This window comes from Muntiacus reevesi, chromosome 2, assembly GCF_963930625.1.
Source record: "Muntiacus reevesi chromosome 2, mMunRee1.1, whole genome shotgun sequence".
Classification (NCBI taxonomy): domain Eukaryota; kingdom Metazoa; phylum Chordata; class Mammalia; order Artiodactyla; family Cervidae; genus Muntiacus; species Muntiacus reevesi.
In genome coordinates this window covers 255,993,703-256,010,659 of record NC_089250.1, presented here as the reverse complement: position 1 = coordinate 256,010,659, position 16,957 = coordinate 255,993,703, and the positions used below count along the sequence as shown (strand labels likewise).

Genomic DNA, 16,957 nt, shown 5'->3' with positions numbered 1-16,957 from the left:
GGGAACGGGTGTCAGGTTTGCTGCTTTTCATTGCACGAATCTCTGCATCCTCTCGGGAGTTTCCCAGAGCGGCCTACCTCCCACACCAGCGGTGATTAGCCCAGCTCGTTGAGATGCTGGCCGCGGAGCCGCTGTCTCTTCCCCAGGCCCTTGAGAGGGTGGTGTGGGCGCAGCTGGCTGCTTCCCGTCCCAAGCCTCCCCTGGTCCCCCAGCACCGCCCGATGCCAGAGCTCTCGGGCCCTGTTCACCTGCCTCTGCCAGCACCATGGAACATCTCTGGTCCTGCGGGCTGGCCCCTCTGGTCTCAGCGTGGGTCCCTACCTCGTGGGGAGGGCCCCAGGCTGGGAGGAGGGTGGGCTTGCCACGTGATGCAATGAGGCCCTACTCATCCAGAGCCCGGCGTGGAGTCAGTGCTTAGTAAACAGTTACCCATGAGCAAACCCCCATCATGCCCCAGTGCCTCTACAAGCCTCAGTTTCCCCAGCTGTATAGTGGGCCAGTGGACTTTAGAATCTCTGATGACAAAATTCCCGGATGTCATTGAGCTGTCGGGCTTCTCGGCTGTGGGGTCTGTGCTTGCCCAGCTCCCCAGCCGAGGTCTCTGCTGTGGAGAATGCCTCCCTAGCACCCTGGGCACAGGTGGCTGCTGGCTACTCCCTAAAGTTTTCTGGAGGGAGAGGCAGGGGACCCTAGCGACATCATCACTGTCAGTGAGCAGTGAAAGCTGAGGCCCCCTGCCCACTCCCCCTGGGAGGATTCCCGATGTGGACCGACCCCTCCCTCCATGGAGTAGACTCAGCCTCTGTTCCCTGCTGCCCCCAGAGTCGCCATGGTCCCTGCCGAGAGCCCAAAGGAGCCTGTGCTTGGCCAACACCCCACCCCACTGTGGGATGCTTTTTGGAGAGCCAGGGCCTGCCTTATCTTTGCACACGCTCTTAGGCACTAGGTTAGCCCTCTCCAATCCATGGTCCAGTCCAGACAGGGGCTGGCTATGGACTGCTCCCCAGGCCCCTCACTGCTTGGCTGAGTGCCGCCCCATGCTGGGTAGATTCATTTCCACGCCCACGTGGCAGCAGAGTTTTCTGACTTGGCTGCAGATGAGAGCCCTCCCTGCCTTGGGGTCCCCAGGCCCACCTGCAGTGCTCACCTCTCTCCTGTTCCCTCACACCTCCCGCTGGGCCCCACACCCCAGTGTGGCAGCCTTCACGTAGCTCTGCCCTCCAGGGTTGCTCCTTTTGGGTGCCCTCACCCCGCACGCGTGGTCACTGACCTCGGGTCCCCTGCCAGCGCCTTCCCTATGGAAGAGTCATGTTCAGATTCCTGGGGTCTGGGTGCAGTCCAGCCCGCTGCCGGCACTCTAGTTCTCCCACCTCCCGGACCCTGTTTCCGGGCTGGCGGGGCCCTTGTCCTCCAGAGCCGCGGGGCTCAGTGACCGAGTTCACCTGCCTGCCGCGAGCCTCTCCAGCTGTTTTCGGGGATAATAATAGCCTGTTTCCTAAGCAAGATGAATCTTGCTGTCGTCCTAGTTTCCAGTACTAAGCTGCTGCTGTCCTCGGTCACTTCTCACTCCCCTAATGAAGTGCCTCATTCCTGGAATTTTGTTTGTAACCGTTTTGAACTTCTCTGCAAACCTCCCACCTTAGATCCTTATTTGACCTCTGGCAGAAGTTCAGGATCCGGCCTCTCAATTTGTCCTAATGGGCCACCCCCAGCCACCTTGATCCCTTGACTTGGGGTAGGAGGGAGCTGGTGGCAGAACAAAGGCCTTAGCTGTCCACCCATGCCTGACCCTCCTGGCCCTGGTCCAGCCTAGTGATTGGCCTGTGACTGTCTCTCCAGGCGTGGCTCCTCAGGGTTGGCTGCCTCGGGCCTGACACCTTGTCGGAGGCGGGGGTGGCTGTGGGTTTGATCCTGGGAGCCTTTAGGCCTCCCTCAGACTTCCCAGATCAGGGCCAGGCCTCCTGCTGCCCACGGCAGGGTTTGTACCAGGCATCACAGTCTTGGCATCGGCAGAGGATCGGGAGCAGGGAGGCAGAGGCGGGCTGGGGGCGGTAGATGTGTGCTGGGATCTCCCCATGACGTGGGGCCCCTGGACTCATCCGGGAGGTGCCCTCTGCTTCTGGGACACGCCCCACCCTCATGGGCTCTGGTGGGCTTTGTTTTTATTTTTTACATAATTATGATATGCTCGCGTAGAGAGCTCTTAACTCACACAGAGGTGAAAGCAAGGTGGGGCTTTGTCCTTCCTGGGGGGCAGGGAGTGCTATGCTGGGCTGAAGGGAGCAGGGTAGGGGCAGGCCTCCTGCTCAGCTGGACTCTGGCCCAGGCCACAGCTCCCACGAAGGTGCAGGAGGAGCAGGCCCCGCAGGGGCTCTGGACACAGGGCAGGGTCCAGCGTCCATTGCCAGGTGCTGGCGAGGGCAGGGCCAAGGCTGGTCTGTGGAGAGGACAGCTTTGCCGTAAACACGGCTTCTTCCCGGGCTGCACATACCACTGGGCCTGCCGTAGTGGGTTCCTGCAGCCTGGGCTCCAAGGCAGACATAAGTCTTTGTTAGCAATCTGAGGGGGTAGACTTGATTTTCCTGAGAGACAGACAGACCCCAGCTCTGAAGGGAGCGAGATTATCTGTGGGGGGCCACCCTTCTGGCCTGGGACCGCTCCTTCCGAGGTGGGCGGGCTGCGCGGGAGCCCCAGGCGGGGGCCGTCAGTTCAGAGCACTTTGTTTCACGCCATTGTCTGACAGAGAAATATGGTCGATATTTTACATCAGCTGGTTGTTCAGGATAAGCATATTTCTTATCTTTTGGCATTTACTTAAATTGCCTTGAGCACTTGAAGACAATCGGTTACAAATTAATTCCATTTAAATAAGCAGTTAAATATGAAATTGCTGAATTGGGGGGTTATTAATATAGGAATATTAATGTTCAGAGATGTGAATTTTTAAACCCAAGAAATAGAAGAACATTATTAAAACCTGACAATTACAATAAAATGCCAGTCTGTGATGGGGGGACCAGTGGCTCTCTGGTTCCTGTTAACTTATGTATCAAGGTAGCAGTTCAGATTGAGGTTCTGATTATGGCTCATGGAATTTCCATGAGTCTCCTGAAGAGACAAGAGCCCATCCCAGCCCCCAGAGCTGGTGGAGTGGGAGGCCTTCGAGGCCTGTTCTCCATCCTCAAGTTGGAAACTAGGGAGGAGCCTGGGGGCTGGGGCAGGGCTGGCTGGGCCCGTACTGCTCGCTTTCCATCATCCAGCCCACAGGTGCAGCCCACCATTTAGGCACCCTCTGCTTCTAGGACACTCTTCACCCTCATGGACGCTGGTGGGCTTTTTTTTTTTTCCCCACATAATAATTACATGTTCGTTGTAGAAAGGTCTAACTAGCACAGAGGCAAAAGCAAGGAGCATTCCAATTGCATGACCCTAAATTAAACCATCGACATTGTAGTGAACATCTTTTGGACTCTTACGTGTGTGTCCGAGTGTGATTCTCTGAGTGTTTTTGTGTCTCATGTGTGCGAATCTGTATATTTCTATATGTGTGTATATTTGGATGTGGATCTTTGTTAGTCTAAGTGTATGCCTTTTTGTGTGTGTATTTGCCCAGGTCCATGAATATACATCCATGTGTGGGTCTGCATGTGCCTCTTTTCTAAGCATATGCCCGCCTGTGTGTGTGTCTGTGTGTCTGCATCTGGGTCTTTGTGCTGGGTCACCTTGCTGTCCGTATGTGTGTGTGAGCACACGTGTATATGTATGTATGATTTGTAATGTGAGATTTTATTGGCATGTTTGGCTTTTGAAGAGATAGGCCATTGCTTTTCCCGGCATCAAAGTGACATTTGGCAGAATGGGAGACAGAATCTCTATTGCCATCTTTATTTATGTCATCTGCTTCTCTGTTCTTCACTCTGCGCCACATTGGCTGTCTGTGGTCGCTTTGATATTTCACAAGTAGGGCTTGATTCTACAACATTTTGCTTGACTTTGCAGTAAGTAGTCTTATTTTTCTAGTTAGGGACCCTGAAAGCTTTCATACTGTGAAAACCTCTCAGCCTGCCAGCACCTCCTTCTCTCTCCTCTCCCCTTTCTCTTCTTCAGCCAGGAGTGGGGGTGCTAGCTGCACAACCAAGGCATTAGATGGGTGTTTTCAAACACCCGTCATTGAGGCCCGGGAGAATTCCTGATTGCTCACAATCCTGTATGCCCTGCGTGTAATCTCCTGGCTTGAGATGGAGCAGGACTCAGAATCCCGGGGGTCGAAGGCCTGCCAAGGCTTCTCTGCTGAGGCCCATGCATCGTGCCGGGCCGCATTGCGCTTCCTCGGCTGTCTCACTGATAGCTTGAGCTCTGAGTCACATGTGACGCCAGTGTCAGGGGTTTGCCCCAGCCTGATCTTTTTGTTTCTTGGGTTCTGTTTCCAGTTATGTTCATTTTACCAAAGAACAACTTGGTTTTTCTCAATTACATGTTTGCTTTCTATTTCATTGATTTTTGCTTTGAAAAGTTTCTAATCTCTTTACATTTTGTTTGTTCTTTCTCTAGCTTCTTGAGAAAGAAGAAAGGCATTTCTGGGATAGAAGTTTAGATCACTGGTTTTCAATTTTTCTTTTCTACTATCTATATTTAGAGCTTTAAATTTTCCTCTAAGCACTGCTTTAGCTGCAGTTCATCAGTTAGGATATTTCATGTTTTTATTTTCTAATTTTATTATTATCTCTTCTTTGAAGAGTGGATATTTAGAAGTTTATTGCTTAATTCTTGATTTTGGATTTTATATTTTTCTTTCTGTTACTGATTTTTAGTTTAATTCTGTTGTAATCAGTGAATGTTCTCTGTACTTCAGCCCTTTGAAATTTGTTGAAACTTTCTGCATATGATCGTTATAAGTGTTTCATGTGTACTTAAAGGGAGCACAGTCCACAGCATGTAGGTTGTAATGTTCTGTATATGTCAATGAAGTTAAGTTGATTAAGTGTATTGTTTATATCTTCTGCATCTTTACTGATTTCTCTGTTTGCTTGTTCTGTCATCAAAAGAGGTATGTGAAAATCTCAAACTATTCTTGTTGATTTATCTGTTTCCATTTCTGTTCTGAGAATTTTTAGAAATCAATTTTATTAGATAAAATTTGTATGTAATAAAATTAATTATGGATATATTCAGTAAGTTTTTAAAAACAGTCTTGTCAGGATATAATTCATATACCTTACAATTGACTCACTTAAACTATACAATTAAATGGTTTTTGTATGTTTACAGATTTGTGCAATTATCATCACAGCCAACTTTATAATATTTTCATCATCCATAAAGAAATCTTATATCCATTAGCAATCATTCCCTTGCCCACCACTAATCTACTTTCTATCTTTGTAGATTTGCCTATGTTAGTATTTGATTTAAACGGAATCCTGCAATAAATGGCCTTCTATATCTGGCTTCATTCATTTACTGTGTTTTCAAAATTCAACCATATTGTAGCATGAATCAGTACTTTGCTCATTTTTACGGCTGAAAAATATTCCAGCCTATGGATGTATTGGTTTCTGTTTGCATAGTATATCTTTTCCTATCCTTTCACTTTCATCTTGTGTCTTTGAGTCTAAAGTATCTCTTTAGAGCATATAGTTGAGTTATTTTTTGCATCTATTCTGTCAATCCTTGTCTTCTAATTAGAAATTTTAATCCATTTACATCTAAATTACTGATAAGGAAGATCTTTTTTATGCCATTTTGTTTTTAGTTTCCTGTGTCCTATATTATTTTTATTTCTCAGTTTCTCCATTACTCCCATTCTTTGTGTTTGAGGTTTTTGCAGTATTCAGTTTTGATTCCTTTTTTATTTTGCTTTCTGTATATTTTAGTTATTTTCTCAGTGGTTACCCAGAGGATTACAAATGACCTCTTAAACTTATAATAATATAGTTTGCATTAATAACAGCTGGTTTCAATGGTACACAAAAAGTATGCTGTCTTCCTTTGTGCTGTTATTACATACAGGTTGCATCTTTATACATCTTGTGGTGATCTACACAGGTTTATAGTTATCGCTTTATGCAATTGTCTTTTAACTCAGATAGGAGAAAACTAGGACTTACAAACAAATAATGCATTTACACTGCTCCTATACTTGCCTATTTAATTACCTCTACCCCTGCCTTTTTTCTTCTCTTTTGAATCCTAGTTACTCTAGTAACTCCTTTCACTATAGTCTGAAAGATCCCTTTTGATATTTCTTGTAGGCTAGATCTTCTAGTGATGAATTCTCTCAGTTTTCATTTATCTGGAACTGTTTTAATTTCTTTCATTATTGAAGCATAGCTTTGCTGGATATGGAATCCTGATGGACAGATTTTTTTTTTCTTTTAGCACTTTGAATATGTCATCTTGTATTCTGTCTTCTGGCTTCTGTAGTTTCTGATGAGAAATCAGCCATGAATCTTATTAAAGATTCTTTGTATGTGATAAATTTATTTTCTCTTACTGCTTTTAAGATTTTCTTTTGACAGTTTGATCATATGTCTGGGAGTGGATCTCTTTGAGTTTATCCTACTTGGAGTTCGTTAAGCATTATGGAAATTAACACTGATATTTTTCATTAAATTGGGAAAGTTTTTGGCTATGATATTTTCAAATATCCTGCTTCACTATCACTCTCCTTTTCTTCTGGGACTTCTATTATGTACATGTTGGTACACTTGATGGAAGCAGCTATGCTCCCTGTCTAGTGAGTGTGGAAGATTGTGTTTTGCAGCCAAGCAGCTTGTTCTCCAACTGACTGCACTTGGAGGACATGGCCTGAGCTGCCAAGTCTGCTGCAGGAAGTGAGCAGCAGGCCTTCTGTTGTCCAGAGAGTCATGAAGTTAAAATTCTCTTGATTAGATCTTCTCTCCGGTATGTCTTTTATTTATTTATTTATTTTTGGCTGTGGTGAGTCTTCGTTGCTGCATAGGCTTTTCTCTAGTTGTGGCTAGCGGGAGCTGCTTTCTAGTTGTGGTGCATGGACTCCTCATTACGGTGGCTTCTCTTATTGCAGAGCCTGGGCTCTGGGACACTTAGGCTCATAGTTGTGGCTCCCGGGCTCTAGAGCACAGGGTTAATACTCGTGACACACAGGCTTAATTGCTCCGGAGGATGTGGGATCTTCCCGGATCAAGGATCAAACCTGTGTCTCCTGCATTGGCAGGCAGATTCTTTACCACTGAGCCACCAAGGAAGCCCTCTTGATGTGTCTTGAATGAAATATTTCTTGCTGGGAGATGAATAGACCGTTGAACTAATGGACTTGACTTGTTTTCTCTCCCTAGGTTCAATGTCAACAGCACCATTCTTCATCCGGAGATCGTGGAGTGGTGAGTATGGCTTGTGGCTGTTGGTTGTGCTCAGCCCGGGAAGGGGAGAGACCCTGCTGTTTCCACCCACCCTGTCTCAGGGAGCCCCTCGGGCAGGCTGGTTGCTAGAAGCTCTTCTCTCAGCCTCTTCTGTTTTGTTCTTTTGTCGGTTGGTCTGTTTTTCCAGAAGGGCACGAGTCACTCGAGTGTCAATTGTATTTCTCCCTTTCTTTATTTAGAAGTTTTTAAAACAAAATCTTACTGTAAAGGAGCCAAAGTTACATAGCTCAGTTAAAGTTGATAGTGAAAGGAATAAAAGTAAACCTCATACATAATTCCATTACCCAAAAGGCAAACATGTTTTCCTCATGTCACATGTGTGTCTTGACTAGTTGGCCTCCTTTTCATGTGTCTTATGTTGCCCGCTCGCTTCCCGGTACCACTAGCCCCTGCCTGCCGTGTTGTTTCTGTTGGGTCACAGCAGGGCGATGTACCTCCAGTGTGTCCCAGAAGAGACCCTTCAACTCTGATTGCTGCCAGTTTTCCTACGCCATCGAGGTGCTCTTGAGTAGCACTAAAACGTGTTTTATTTGTCATGTGGCTGCACTTATTGTGAAGGGAGGAGAGAGGAGAGGCAGGGCCTTTGCCACATCATCCCCTGACTGGGAGGTGTGTGGATGCCTCACGTCTGACCCTAAGGCCATTCATCAAGTTCACCATCTGGCTGGGAGACCTCGCCCGTCTAGTCTTGGGAACACTGTGGCCTGAGGGTGAGCACGGGCTGGCTCATGAGGTTGGGGGCAACGCAGAGCAGGGGAGAAGGAGCGCATAATCCAGGCCAAGGGGCCACTTGTTCAAAGGCTGGAGACGAGAAAGGTTGGTGGCTCTGTGGCCAGCCTAGGGCCACTCACTGTGGAAGTGACCCCTGAGGTTGGCCAGAGAGACGGGCGGGGGCCAGGCGGGCCATACTGTCGGCCCGGACCTTGTCTTGAGACAGTGGAACCAGGAGAGTGGTGGGATCAGGTTTGTGATTTTTTGAGTCGTGGGGCAGGAATGGGAGCAGGCTGCCAATTAGGAGGCTGCTGCAGGGTCCAGGTGGCTTTTGGGGGGGGGGGGGGAGGCGGGGGGTAGGTGGCAGAGTCGAGAGTAAAGGGCAGTCAAGCAGAACGCTCCTGAGAGGAACCAGCCTTGATGCCTGAGTGAAGGGCACAGTTGAAGGTGACTCTGGGTTTTTGTCCTGATTAGCTCTGGGTGGTGTGTTACTGAGATGGGACCGGTGCTGTGGCCGATGAGGGACTTGTTTGTGGTGTGTTGAGTTTGAGGCAGGTGCCAGTGGGAGAGAGGCTGAGCCAGAGGAGAAGATCTGAGGGTTGTCGACTGGCATCGGTACCAACCCTTGGGAGAGCTGGGGGCAGGCGGGCCAGCAGCTCTGTTGGCAGCCCTGGCCCAGTGCCCGGCACGGCTGCACACTTGGAGCATGAGGGCCTGTGTCCTGCCAGTTCACAGCCACCTCTTCTTGTTTTTTTTTTTATTTATTTTAAAAATATTTGTGTATTTTATGTATTTATTTGGCAGTGCCGGGTCTTAGTTGCAGCAGGCGGGATCTTCCTTGTGGCGTGTGGAATCTTTAGTTTCAGCGTGCAGGAGCTGTTAGTTGCAGCATGCGAACTCTTAGTTGCAGCCTGTGGGACCTAGTCCCCTGGCTGGGAATTGAACCCAGGCTGGCTGCGTCGGAAGCACAGGGTCTTAGCCAGTGGACCACCAGGGAAGTCCCCCATCTCTTATTGTTTATATGAAATAACATGCCTGGCCCCTCCGTAGCACACAGCCGGCAGAAAAATAAATCCTGGATGCCCAGGAACCGTGTCTGCTCCTCCCCGTGACATCCCTCACAGCTGCTGACACTCCGGATGCTTCGGAGACCAGGGCTGGTTGTGCACCTCGCATCTCCAGAGGGACAAGTCATTAGTTCGTCATTTTGAAACAAGCGCACTTTAATTCTAGTGACATTTCCAATGCTCTGAGGTAGATCCTGCACTCATAAACTACTTCCCAGTCTTATTAAAGCCTTTAGCAGAGAGGACTTACTTGGCATTTGATGGCCATGGAACTATTTTAGAAATGTCACACCGTGCTTACAGCCTCAGGGGTGTGTTTAGCAGCGTGGGTTCCGGCCTCTGTAGTGACTGCAGTCATTCTTGGCGGGCTCAGTCACCATCCTCACCCTCCTCTCTGGTCACTGACGGAAGGACTCTGGGTGGGACGGTGGGCAGGCCCCTCATTTACAGGGGAGGCTGGCCTTCCGTGGTGTTAAATTATGGCTCATTGATGTGTCTTCAGGCCCTGTGTCCTGGCTGCTTTTACCACCCTCTTTCTCTCGGCTCCATGGAGAGAAGTTACCTGGGGTGATGGAAGAAGGGTCCAGTCAGGCATATCCAAATTCTATCCCCAGCCCATCCTTACATGCCCTCTCGCCCCATGGGAAGTCACTTAACTTTTGTGAGCCTCAGCTTCTACATCTGTAAAATGGGGGTGTAATGCCTAACTCACAGCATGCACATCAAGATGCGTGTTGCCTAACAATTACCACAGACCAAGTGGCTTACAAGCAACCAAAGTTTATTTCTCACAGTTCAGAAGACTGGGAGGTTCAAGGCCAAGGCGCGGGCCCACTGTCTGGTTCATAGATGGTGTCTTCACATTGTGTCCTCAAGGGCAGAAAGGGTAAGGGAGTCCTCTAGAGTGTCTTTTATAAGGGTGCTAATTCCCATTCATGAGGGTTCCACCCTCATGACCTAAAGCACCCCACAAAGTTGCTGCCTTCAAACACCATCACACTGGAGATAGGTTTCAACCTATAAATTTGAGGGGAACACAGCATTCAGTGTATAACACACCACACCTCAGTTTCCTCAACTGCAAAGTAGATGTGGTCTCCCTTGGTGAATGGCTCAAAGACTGAGGGCAAAGTCAAGTGACAACACATGCTGATAATAATGGCAGTCACTTTTTTGGCTGCACTGGGTCCTCATGGCAGCTCACGGGCTCTGCAGTTGTGTGGCACCTGGGCTTAGTTGCCTCCCAACCTGTGGGAATTACGGCTTCCCAGGTGGCACAGTGATAAAGAATCTGTCTGCCAATGCAGGAGATGCAGGTTCAGCCTCTGATTTAGGGGGATCCCCTGGAGGAGGAAGTGGCAACCCACTCCAGTATTCTTGCCTGGGAAATGCCATGGACAGAGGAGCCTGGTGGGCTACAGTCCGTAGGGTTGCACAGAGTCAGACATGACTGAGCAACTGAGCACGCACATGTGGGATCTTAGTTCCCCGACCAGGGATTGAACCCACATCTGATGCATTGGAAGGTGAATTCCTAACCCCTGGACCACCAGCTGCCACCTTTTGAGTCTTCCTGTGTCCCAGGTGCTGTGCTAAGCACTCGACACCCATCACCTCATTTGAAGAGACATTTTATTTATGTTATAAGGTAGGATTCTGATCATCCCCATGCTGCAGGTGGGCAGACTGAAGCACAGGGAAATGATTTGCCCAAGAAGAGGGCAGGAGCTGAGCCCAGGCCAGTGGCTCCAGGCTCAGATACCACCCCATGTGGCTCTGAGGAGCATCTTGTGGCGTGCAGGTGCTGCCTAAGTGTCAGCCACTATCGGTTCATTCTTGGCCACCTGACATGCTCAGAGCCCCTGGAATAGATCTCATGTGAGGCCAGGGTGTGGTGGGGTGGAAGAACCATGCCTTGCTACCCACATTCACCCCACCTCCCAGGTGGCAGCTGGCCTGGGGATTTGGGATCCTTCCTGGAGACTGTCTGATTCAGAGGCCTCTCCTAGCACAGGAGAAGCTTCCCTTCCCATTTATGTTTGGGTGTCATTCATTTCTTTTCTATGACTGCTTTTATTGTTTTCCATTCACTCGAGCAGTACCTTTTTGATTTCTTGTAAATTCCTCTATAATCATACTCTTCTTCCCCCACAAACATGCGATCATAACTGATCATTTCTTTCCTTACGCTGGGTATTGCAGTGGGAACATGGAGGTCAAAAGTTGAAACTCAATAAGAGCAGGCGTCTCACTTCCATAATTTAAGCTGTGGTTCTGCTTTCCTGTTTGGCAGATGATTAAATTGATCTGAAGGTGGGTGAGGAAATAAAAGGAGATGCCTCTGTGCTGTCTAATAGCTCGGTGCTGTGGGTTTTAGTTCAGCACCTCTGGAAACGTCACAAAAGAGCAAGCGTGTCAGCCATTGCCACGTACCTTCTCGGGTTTTAAGTGAGACCGTGTTAACTTGAGTCCTATACCAGTGTTGGAGCTGTTACTGACACTGGGCGGAGGTGGCCTGTGTGTATTCATCGGGCGGTGGGGTGACCCTTCTGTTTCTACTGCCCTGCCTGTCTGTGCCCAGGAGATGGCGAGGTGTGGATGGTTTGGGGCAGACGTGCATCAGGATCCTGCATCCTGGGTAACGTGTCCCAAATTAGAAAGGGTACGTGGATGATGACCTAGATTCTCTGACCTGTATGTGGAAAGTATTCTGGTAGGATTGCAGTCTTTGCCTCCCAATGAATAGGCATTTAGCCCTAAGTCAACCAGAAAGCGGAGTGGAGAGTGGGGACCTGAGATTAGAGGGAGAACCTGGCTTACTGTGGGCGTCAGGCCCCGGTCCCAGCCCTCCCCTACGTGGCCCACGACTGCCTGGCCCCGGTCAGTTTTCAGGCACTCTCAACTCCCAGCTGAGCTCAACCACTGTTTTCTTTCTTTTGGCTCTGGTTTCTCTGAGAGGACGTATTGATCGAGCCTCCTGAGAATATGTAATTCCAACCAGCTCCTTCCTTTCCCTGCCTCCTGTTGTTCCGGGATTTTACCCTTTTTGTCCCTGGGTCGCGGTGTAGGGAAGGAATGGCCGCGTGGGTGCGGGGGTATTGAAATCCTGCCCATGGCTCGCACAGAACTTGCCTGTGCACATCCATCTCTGGGAGAGACGGGATTCCTGTCCCTTTCAAATGGGTTTTTGTTCAACACTGTGACACTTCGATGCTTAGAGACTGATTTTGGAAATCCTTCATCCTGTCTTGCTACTGTTTTAATCAGTGGAGCATTCAGACCTTACTTAATTGATGTCTTAATCCTGGGTTTAATGCCCAGAGGCAGTTTTGTGACCTGCGAATATTTAAGGGAAAGGAAAAAAAAAGATTGCACAAATGGATCTCAGCCTGGTCCAGTTATTGTCGTTTCAGGCCTGTAGCGGGGATTCTGGGCCTTCACCCCCTCTCTCCCCTCCTCTCCCCTTCTCTCATGTGGGGCTGCCTTTCTCCTTGAGCGGGCTCCTGATGTGGTGGTACTCACAGGCCTGGCCATGAGCAGGGGGCTCTGCCTGAGTGTCCTCATCTGCACACGTCAGGCACCTCCTCTTGCTGCTAGAAGAGCCTGAGCTGCTTTCTGCCCAGACAGCTGAAGGGCATCAGTGCCATCCTGTCCTAAGCATTGTTGGTCCCCTGATGCTTCATGGAGGAGGTGACCTCCATCCTCTCCTGGGGATGGACACCTCGCCGGTGATGTTTCTAACCCCACCCCATACATCCTCGGGCTGGGCAAAGCTGGGGCTCAGTGTGACACTCAGCGTCCTTCCGTCACTCCGAGGCTGCTGGGCCTACAGAGGCCAAACCATGGCCAAACCACTTGCCTTTTTGTCTCGGCAGTAAAGGAAACAGCTTTCTCAACCTCAGGGCAGCGCAGTCTTCTCGCAGATGAGGAGAAACTGTGCAGAACACTGGAAAGTCTTACTGCTTCCTGCCACAGTCCTAAAGACAGTTTCCCGTGCTTGTGTTGTGGAGTTAACGGGGCCAGGCTGGGACTCCCAGCACCAGGGCGAGACGTCAGCCCTAGAGCACCCGTGGGCAGTCGGGTTAGCTGGCACACGCAGCTGTCTGCTTTCAGGGCCCTTAAAGCCTGGACTCAACAGGGCCAGGCCTGGGCTCAGTCAGGCTAGCTTCACCGGAGAACTGCCTTCTCGGGACAGTTCACCCTGGTTCTGTTTGATGTTTTTTTAACATGACTAAAAATATAAGTCCTGAGTAAATCAGCTAGAGGTTGAGTTTGTCATCTTCCCCAAAGTAAAATTAGAAAAGAAAACAGGACTCTGGGCCTCAGATAGCTCGACATGCTTATCACCTCTGATGGGAGGGGGCATGGTTTTGGGCTCCCAGCACCCTCTCTCCTTGGCTGGTGGAGCCTCTTCCCTGCTTATTTCAAGACTGAGGGTGTCCAGGCTGCAGAGGGGAGGGGAGTGGAGAGCCTGGGAGGTATATATCTGGCAAGTGAGTATAAGAGCCTGTGAGGTGGTCTCCTGGGACTCAAACAGTGGGGCTGCCTCTTCCTACCTGTGTGGTGGGGGGCGGGCAGTGGTGGGGCGGGGTTAGGCTGCTGAGGCCTGGGGAGGCTGTGTCTCCCTGTCCTGCCCCGGATTTGCCAGGCTGTGCAACATCCCACACTGACCTAGGGAACAACCCAGGGTGGGCAACAGTGGGGAGGCCTCTTTTTCTTTTTGAGATGCGCCATTCTCTCTCCTGGTTGGAAGTGAAGTGTTTTCCAGCTTTGGTTTCAATGCTCAGGTCCTGTCTGTCTGCTCAGGGCCAGGTACTGTTCTGGCTCTGGGAACCTTCTCTCAGGGACCATGCGCTTTTAAAGGGAAACTTAAATGAAAAAGAAACTACAAGCCTGATCGTTTACTGCATAAGGAATAGAGGGAGTGGATTTTGCCTAGTGAGGGACTGGATGGAGCTAGCCCTGAGAAAGGGGCATTTCAGGTGGAAGCCAGAGAATGAAACGGCAGGAATCAGTTCCAGGCAGAGGGGTCCCTGGTGGGGGACGGGGGAGGAGGCTGCAGCTAGGTGATGGAGATAGGTCAGGTGGGCCCTGGAGAGCCTCAGGGTCCCAAGATAGGGTTGTTGTTATGGTTTTTAACTGAAGTAGACCCTGATGCTGGGATGACAGAGGACAAGATGGTTGGTTGGCATCACTGACTCAACAGACATGAGTTTGAGCGAACTCTGGGAGATGGTGAAGGACAGGGAAGCCTGGCGTGCTGCAGTCCACAGGGCCACAAAGAGTCGGACACGACTGAGTGACTGAGCAACAATAGTTGATTTACAGTGTCATGTTAGTTTCAGGCATGTGGCACAGCGATCCAGTTATTTTTCACACACATATATTCCCTTATAGGTTATTACAAAATATTGAGTATAGGTCCTTGTTTTAACTTCGTCTGGACATCTAGGGACTACTAAAGGTTTTAAACTAGGGAATGCCTGGTCTTATTTGCATTGCCTGAAGAGCCACAGCTGTGGTCCAGGAAGCAGACGGGGCTGGAGGCCAGAAGAGCCAGAAGAGGTGGTCCAGGCTGGGGGTGGGGTGGGGCAAAGAGAAAAGGGGAGGCATGAGAGGGTGCGGAGGTGGGATCACAGCCCCTGGTCATCAGTTGGATGTGGGAGTGATGAACAGATGAGAGAGAGGTCGCCCAGGTCTGTGTATTAGGCAGTGGGGATGGGGAGCTGTGGCTGGAGGTGGGAGCTCAAGGAAGGGTGGGAGTCTCTTCCCTGCTGAGCTGTGGTGCCTCGGGAGTCCTGCAGGTGGAATGCAGCTGAGAGGCCTATATCCGAGCCAGGGGTTTGGAAGCAGATTGTATGGCAAAGCTTGGGGGTGGGGGAGCAGGGAGGGGAGGACCCAAGAGAGACGGAGGAGGTGAGGCGGCTGAGGATGGACCAGTGGAGGCAGGCGTCGTGGTGCCTCTCACTCTCAGGAGGTCACTGATGCCTCTGGGCTTGTGAGAAGGTCATTAGTGGTGGGGGAGCTGGGAGAGTGGCGGGGGCCGAAGGAGACAAGGAGAGGGGAGAAGGTAAGGGAGAAGCCAGGGAAGAGGCTCGTAAAAGCTCTTCTCCCAGGGCAAGGACTGTCCGGGTTTTCTTTCTGGAAATGGGGCCAGGATTTGGGGAGAAATCTTGGCCAGAGGAGGAGGTGAGTGGTCATGGAGCTTCCAGGAAGAGCGGCAGGTGTGGAGCCCAGGTGTGGATGTTGGGGGGCTGAGCCTCACTGTTAAGAGGGCACGCCTTCCCTTGTACCAGGTTGGGGGACGGTATGGGGGGAGGGCTTGGGCGTTCGGAGAAAAGGTGAGAGCACACCTGTCTGCCGGCTTCCGCGTTCCCCAGGAGGCAGGAGGTGAGTTCCTTCGTGTGAGAAGGAGCCCTGGGAGGCCTCCCTGGTGGGGGAAGTCAAGAGCAGCCTGCTCGCTCTGCTGTGACTCCTGGCAGAGCGGGAGCGTTGGAGGCCGGTGGCAGTGCTGCCGTCTGTCCGCCGGCCGAGTGGTTTCTGTTCAGCCATCCTGTCCTACACACACAGGCCTGGGCTTGGGTTCGTGCCTCTTGGGGCTTTGGCCAAGCCCCTGCTGATGGAAGGGCACAGGGCCTAGGGGTCTAAGTGGCAGCAAGAGTGTGGCTAGAGTGCTGGACCAGGCTGAAGAGAGAGGCGGAGGGTCAGAGGCTGGGCAGCCTGGGCCTGGTCCCCACGGGTGTTGTCACTGTTGTCATCACTGCATCGGAGAATAGAGAGGTCTGCTCCCCCTCACAGATCTTAGGGCTGGTGCTAAGTAGGCGGGATCAAAGCACCAGGGGCCGCTAGGCTATCCTGCGAGTGGATTTGGACCTCAGCCTCCGGGGCACAGGAACCAGCTTTTGGTTCCTCCTGTGGCACTGCTCACAGCACCCGGAGAAGGAGCCAGAGTACCTTTATGATGATAAAGAGCAGGCTGAGACTTCCAGGTCTGGTTCTCGGCAAAGAAGGCATGTTTGTTTGGACAGAATCTCAGTGGGTGGGTGGTTGATCTTCCCCCCAGAAGGTTTTATAGACTTAGAAAGGTGTTCCTGTGCTGTCCAGTGCCTTCCTTCCTTCCTGGTGATAAGTGGCTGGAGGCTGTCCAGCTGGGCACCATGGAGACAGCGTGTGTTGGGGAGTGCATCTGGTGGAGACGGGTGCTCCATGCCATCCTCGGCCACCTTGGCTGAGACTAGCTCAGAGCCACCAGGCTTTAGGGGAGGACAGTGCTTAGATGCAGGTGCGCTCTGGATGGAGGGGCAGGCGTTAATCTATCACCATGACGGTATGCTCTGCTGATCTTGTTTTTGGCCCTGTCGGGTCTCAGTTGCAGCACGAGGGACCTTCCATTGCAGCACACGGACTCTCTAGTTGCGGTCCACAGACTCCTTAGTTGTGGTGCATGGACTCTAGCTGCGGCGCACAGGCTTAGCTGCTCCGCAGCATGTGGGCTCTTAGTACCCCCACCAAGGATGGAACCCGTGTCCCATGCATTGGAAGGCAGATTCTTAACCTTGGGCCACCAGGGAAGTCCCCTACCGTGCTGATCTTGAGGGGGCTTGGGCATGTTCCCGTTGTGAGAGGAGGGGTGGCCGTGTGGGCCCTTTGGTGCAGCCGGGTCACCTTTCATAAAGGGGGCAGACTTGGCCATCAGGGATGCACCGAGGACTCCATGCACGTAAGGGCTGGGCCGGGCTGCTATTTAAATGCTCATGACCTGCAGTTGCTTATTTCAAA

At 50.8% G+C, this 16,957-nt stretch overlaps 1 protein-coding gene across 2 annotated transcripts in view; it reads left to right on the top strand.

The window, feature by feature from the left end:
* Positions 1-16,957, top strand: part of PEPD (peptidase D) — a 118,632-nt gene that overhangs the window by 26,095 nt on the left and 75,580 nt on the right. For both annotated transcript variants that reach the window (XM_065925768.1, XM_065925767.1), the window contains exon 7: positions 7,317-7,361. In XM_065925768.1, coding sequence (XP_065781840.1) covers positions 7,317-7,361 — 45 coding nt within the window. The remainder of the gene's footprint in view (positions 1-7,316; positions 7,362-16,957) is intronic.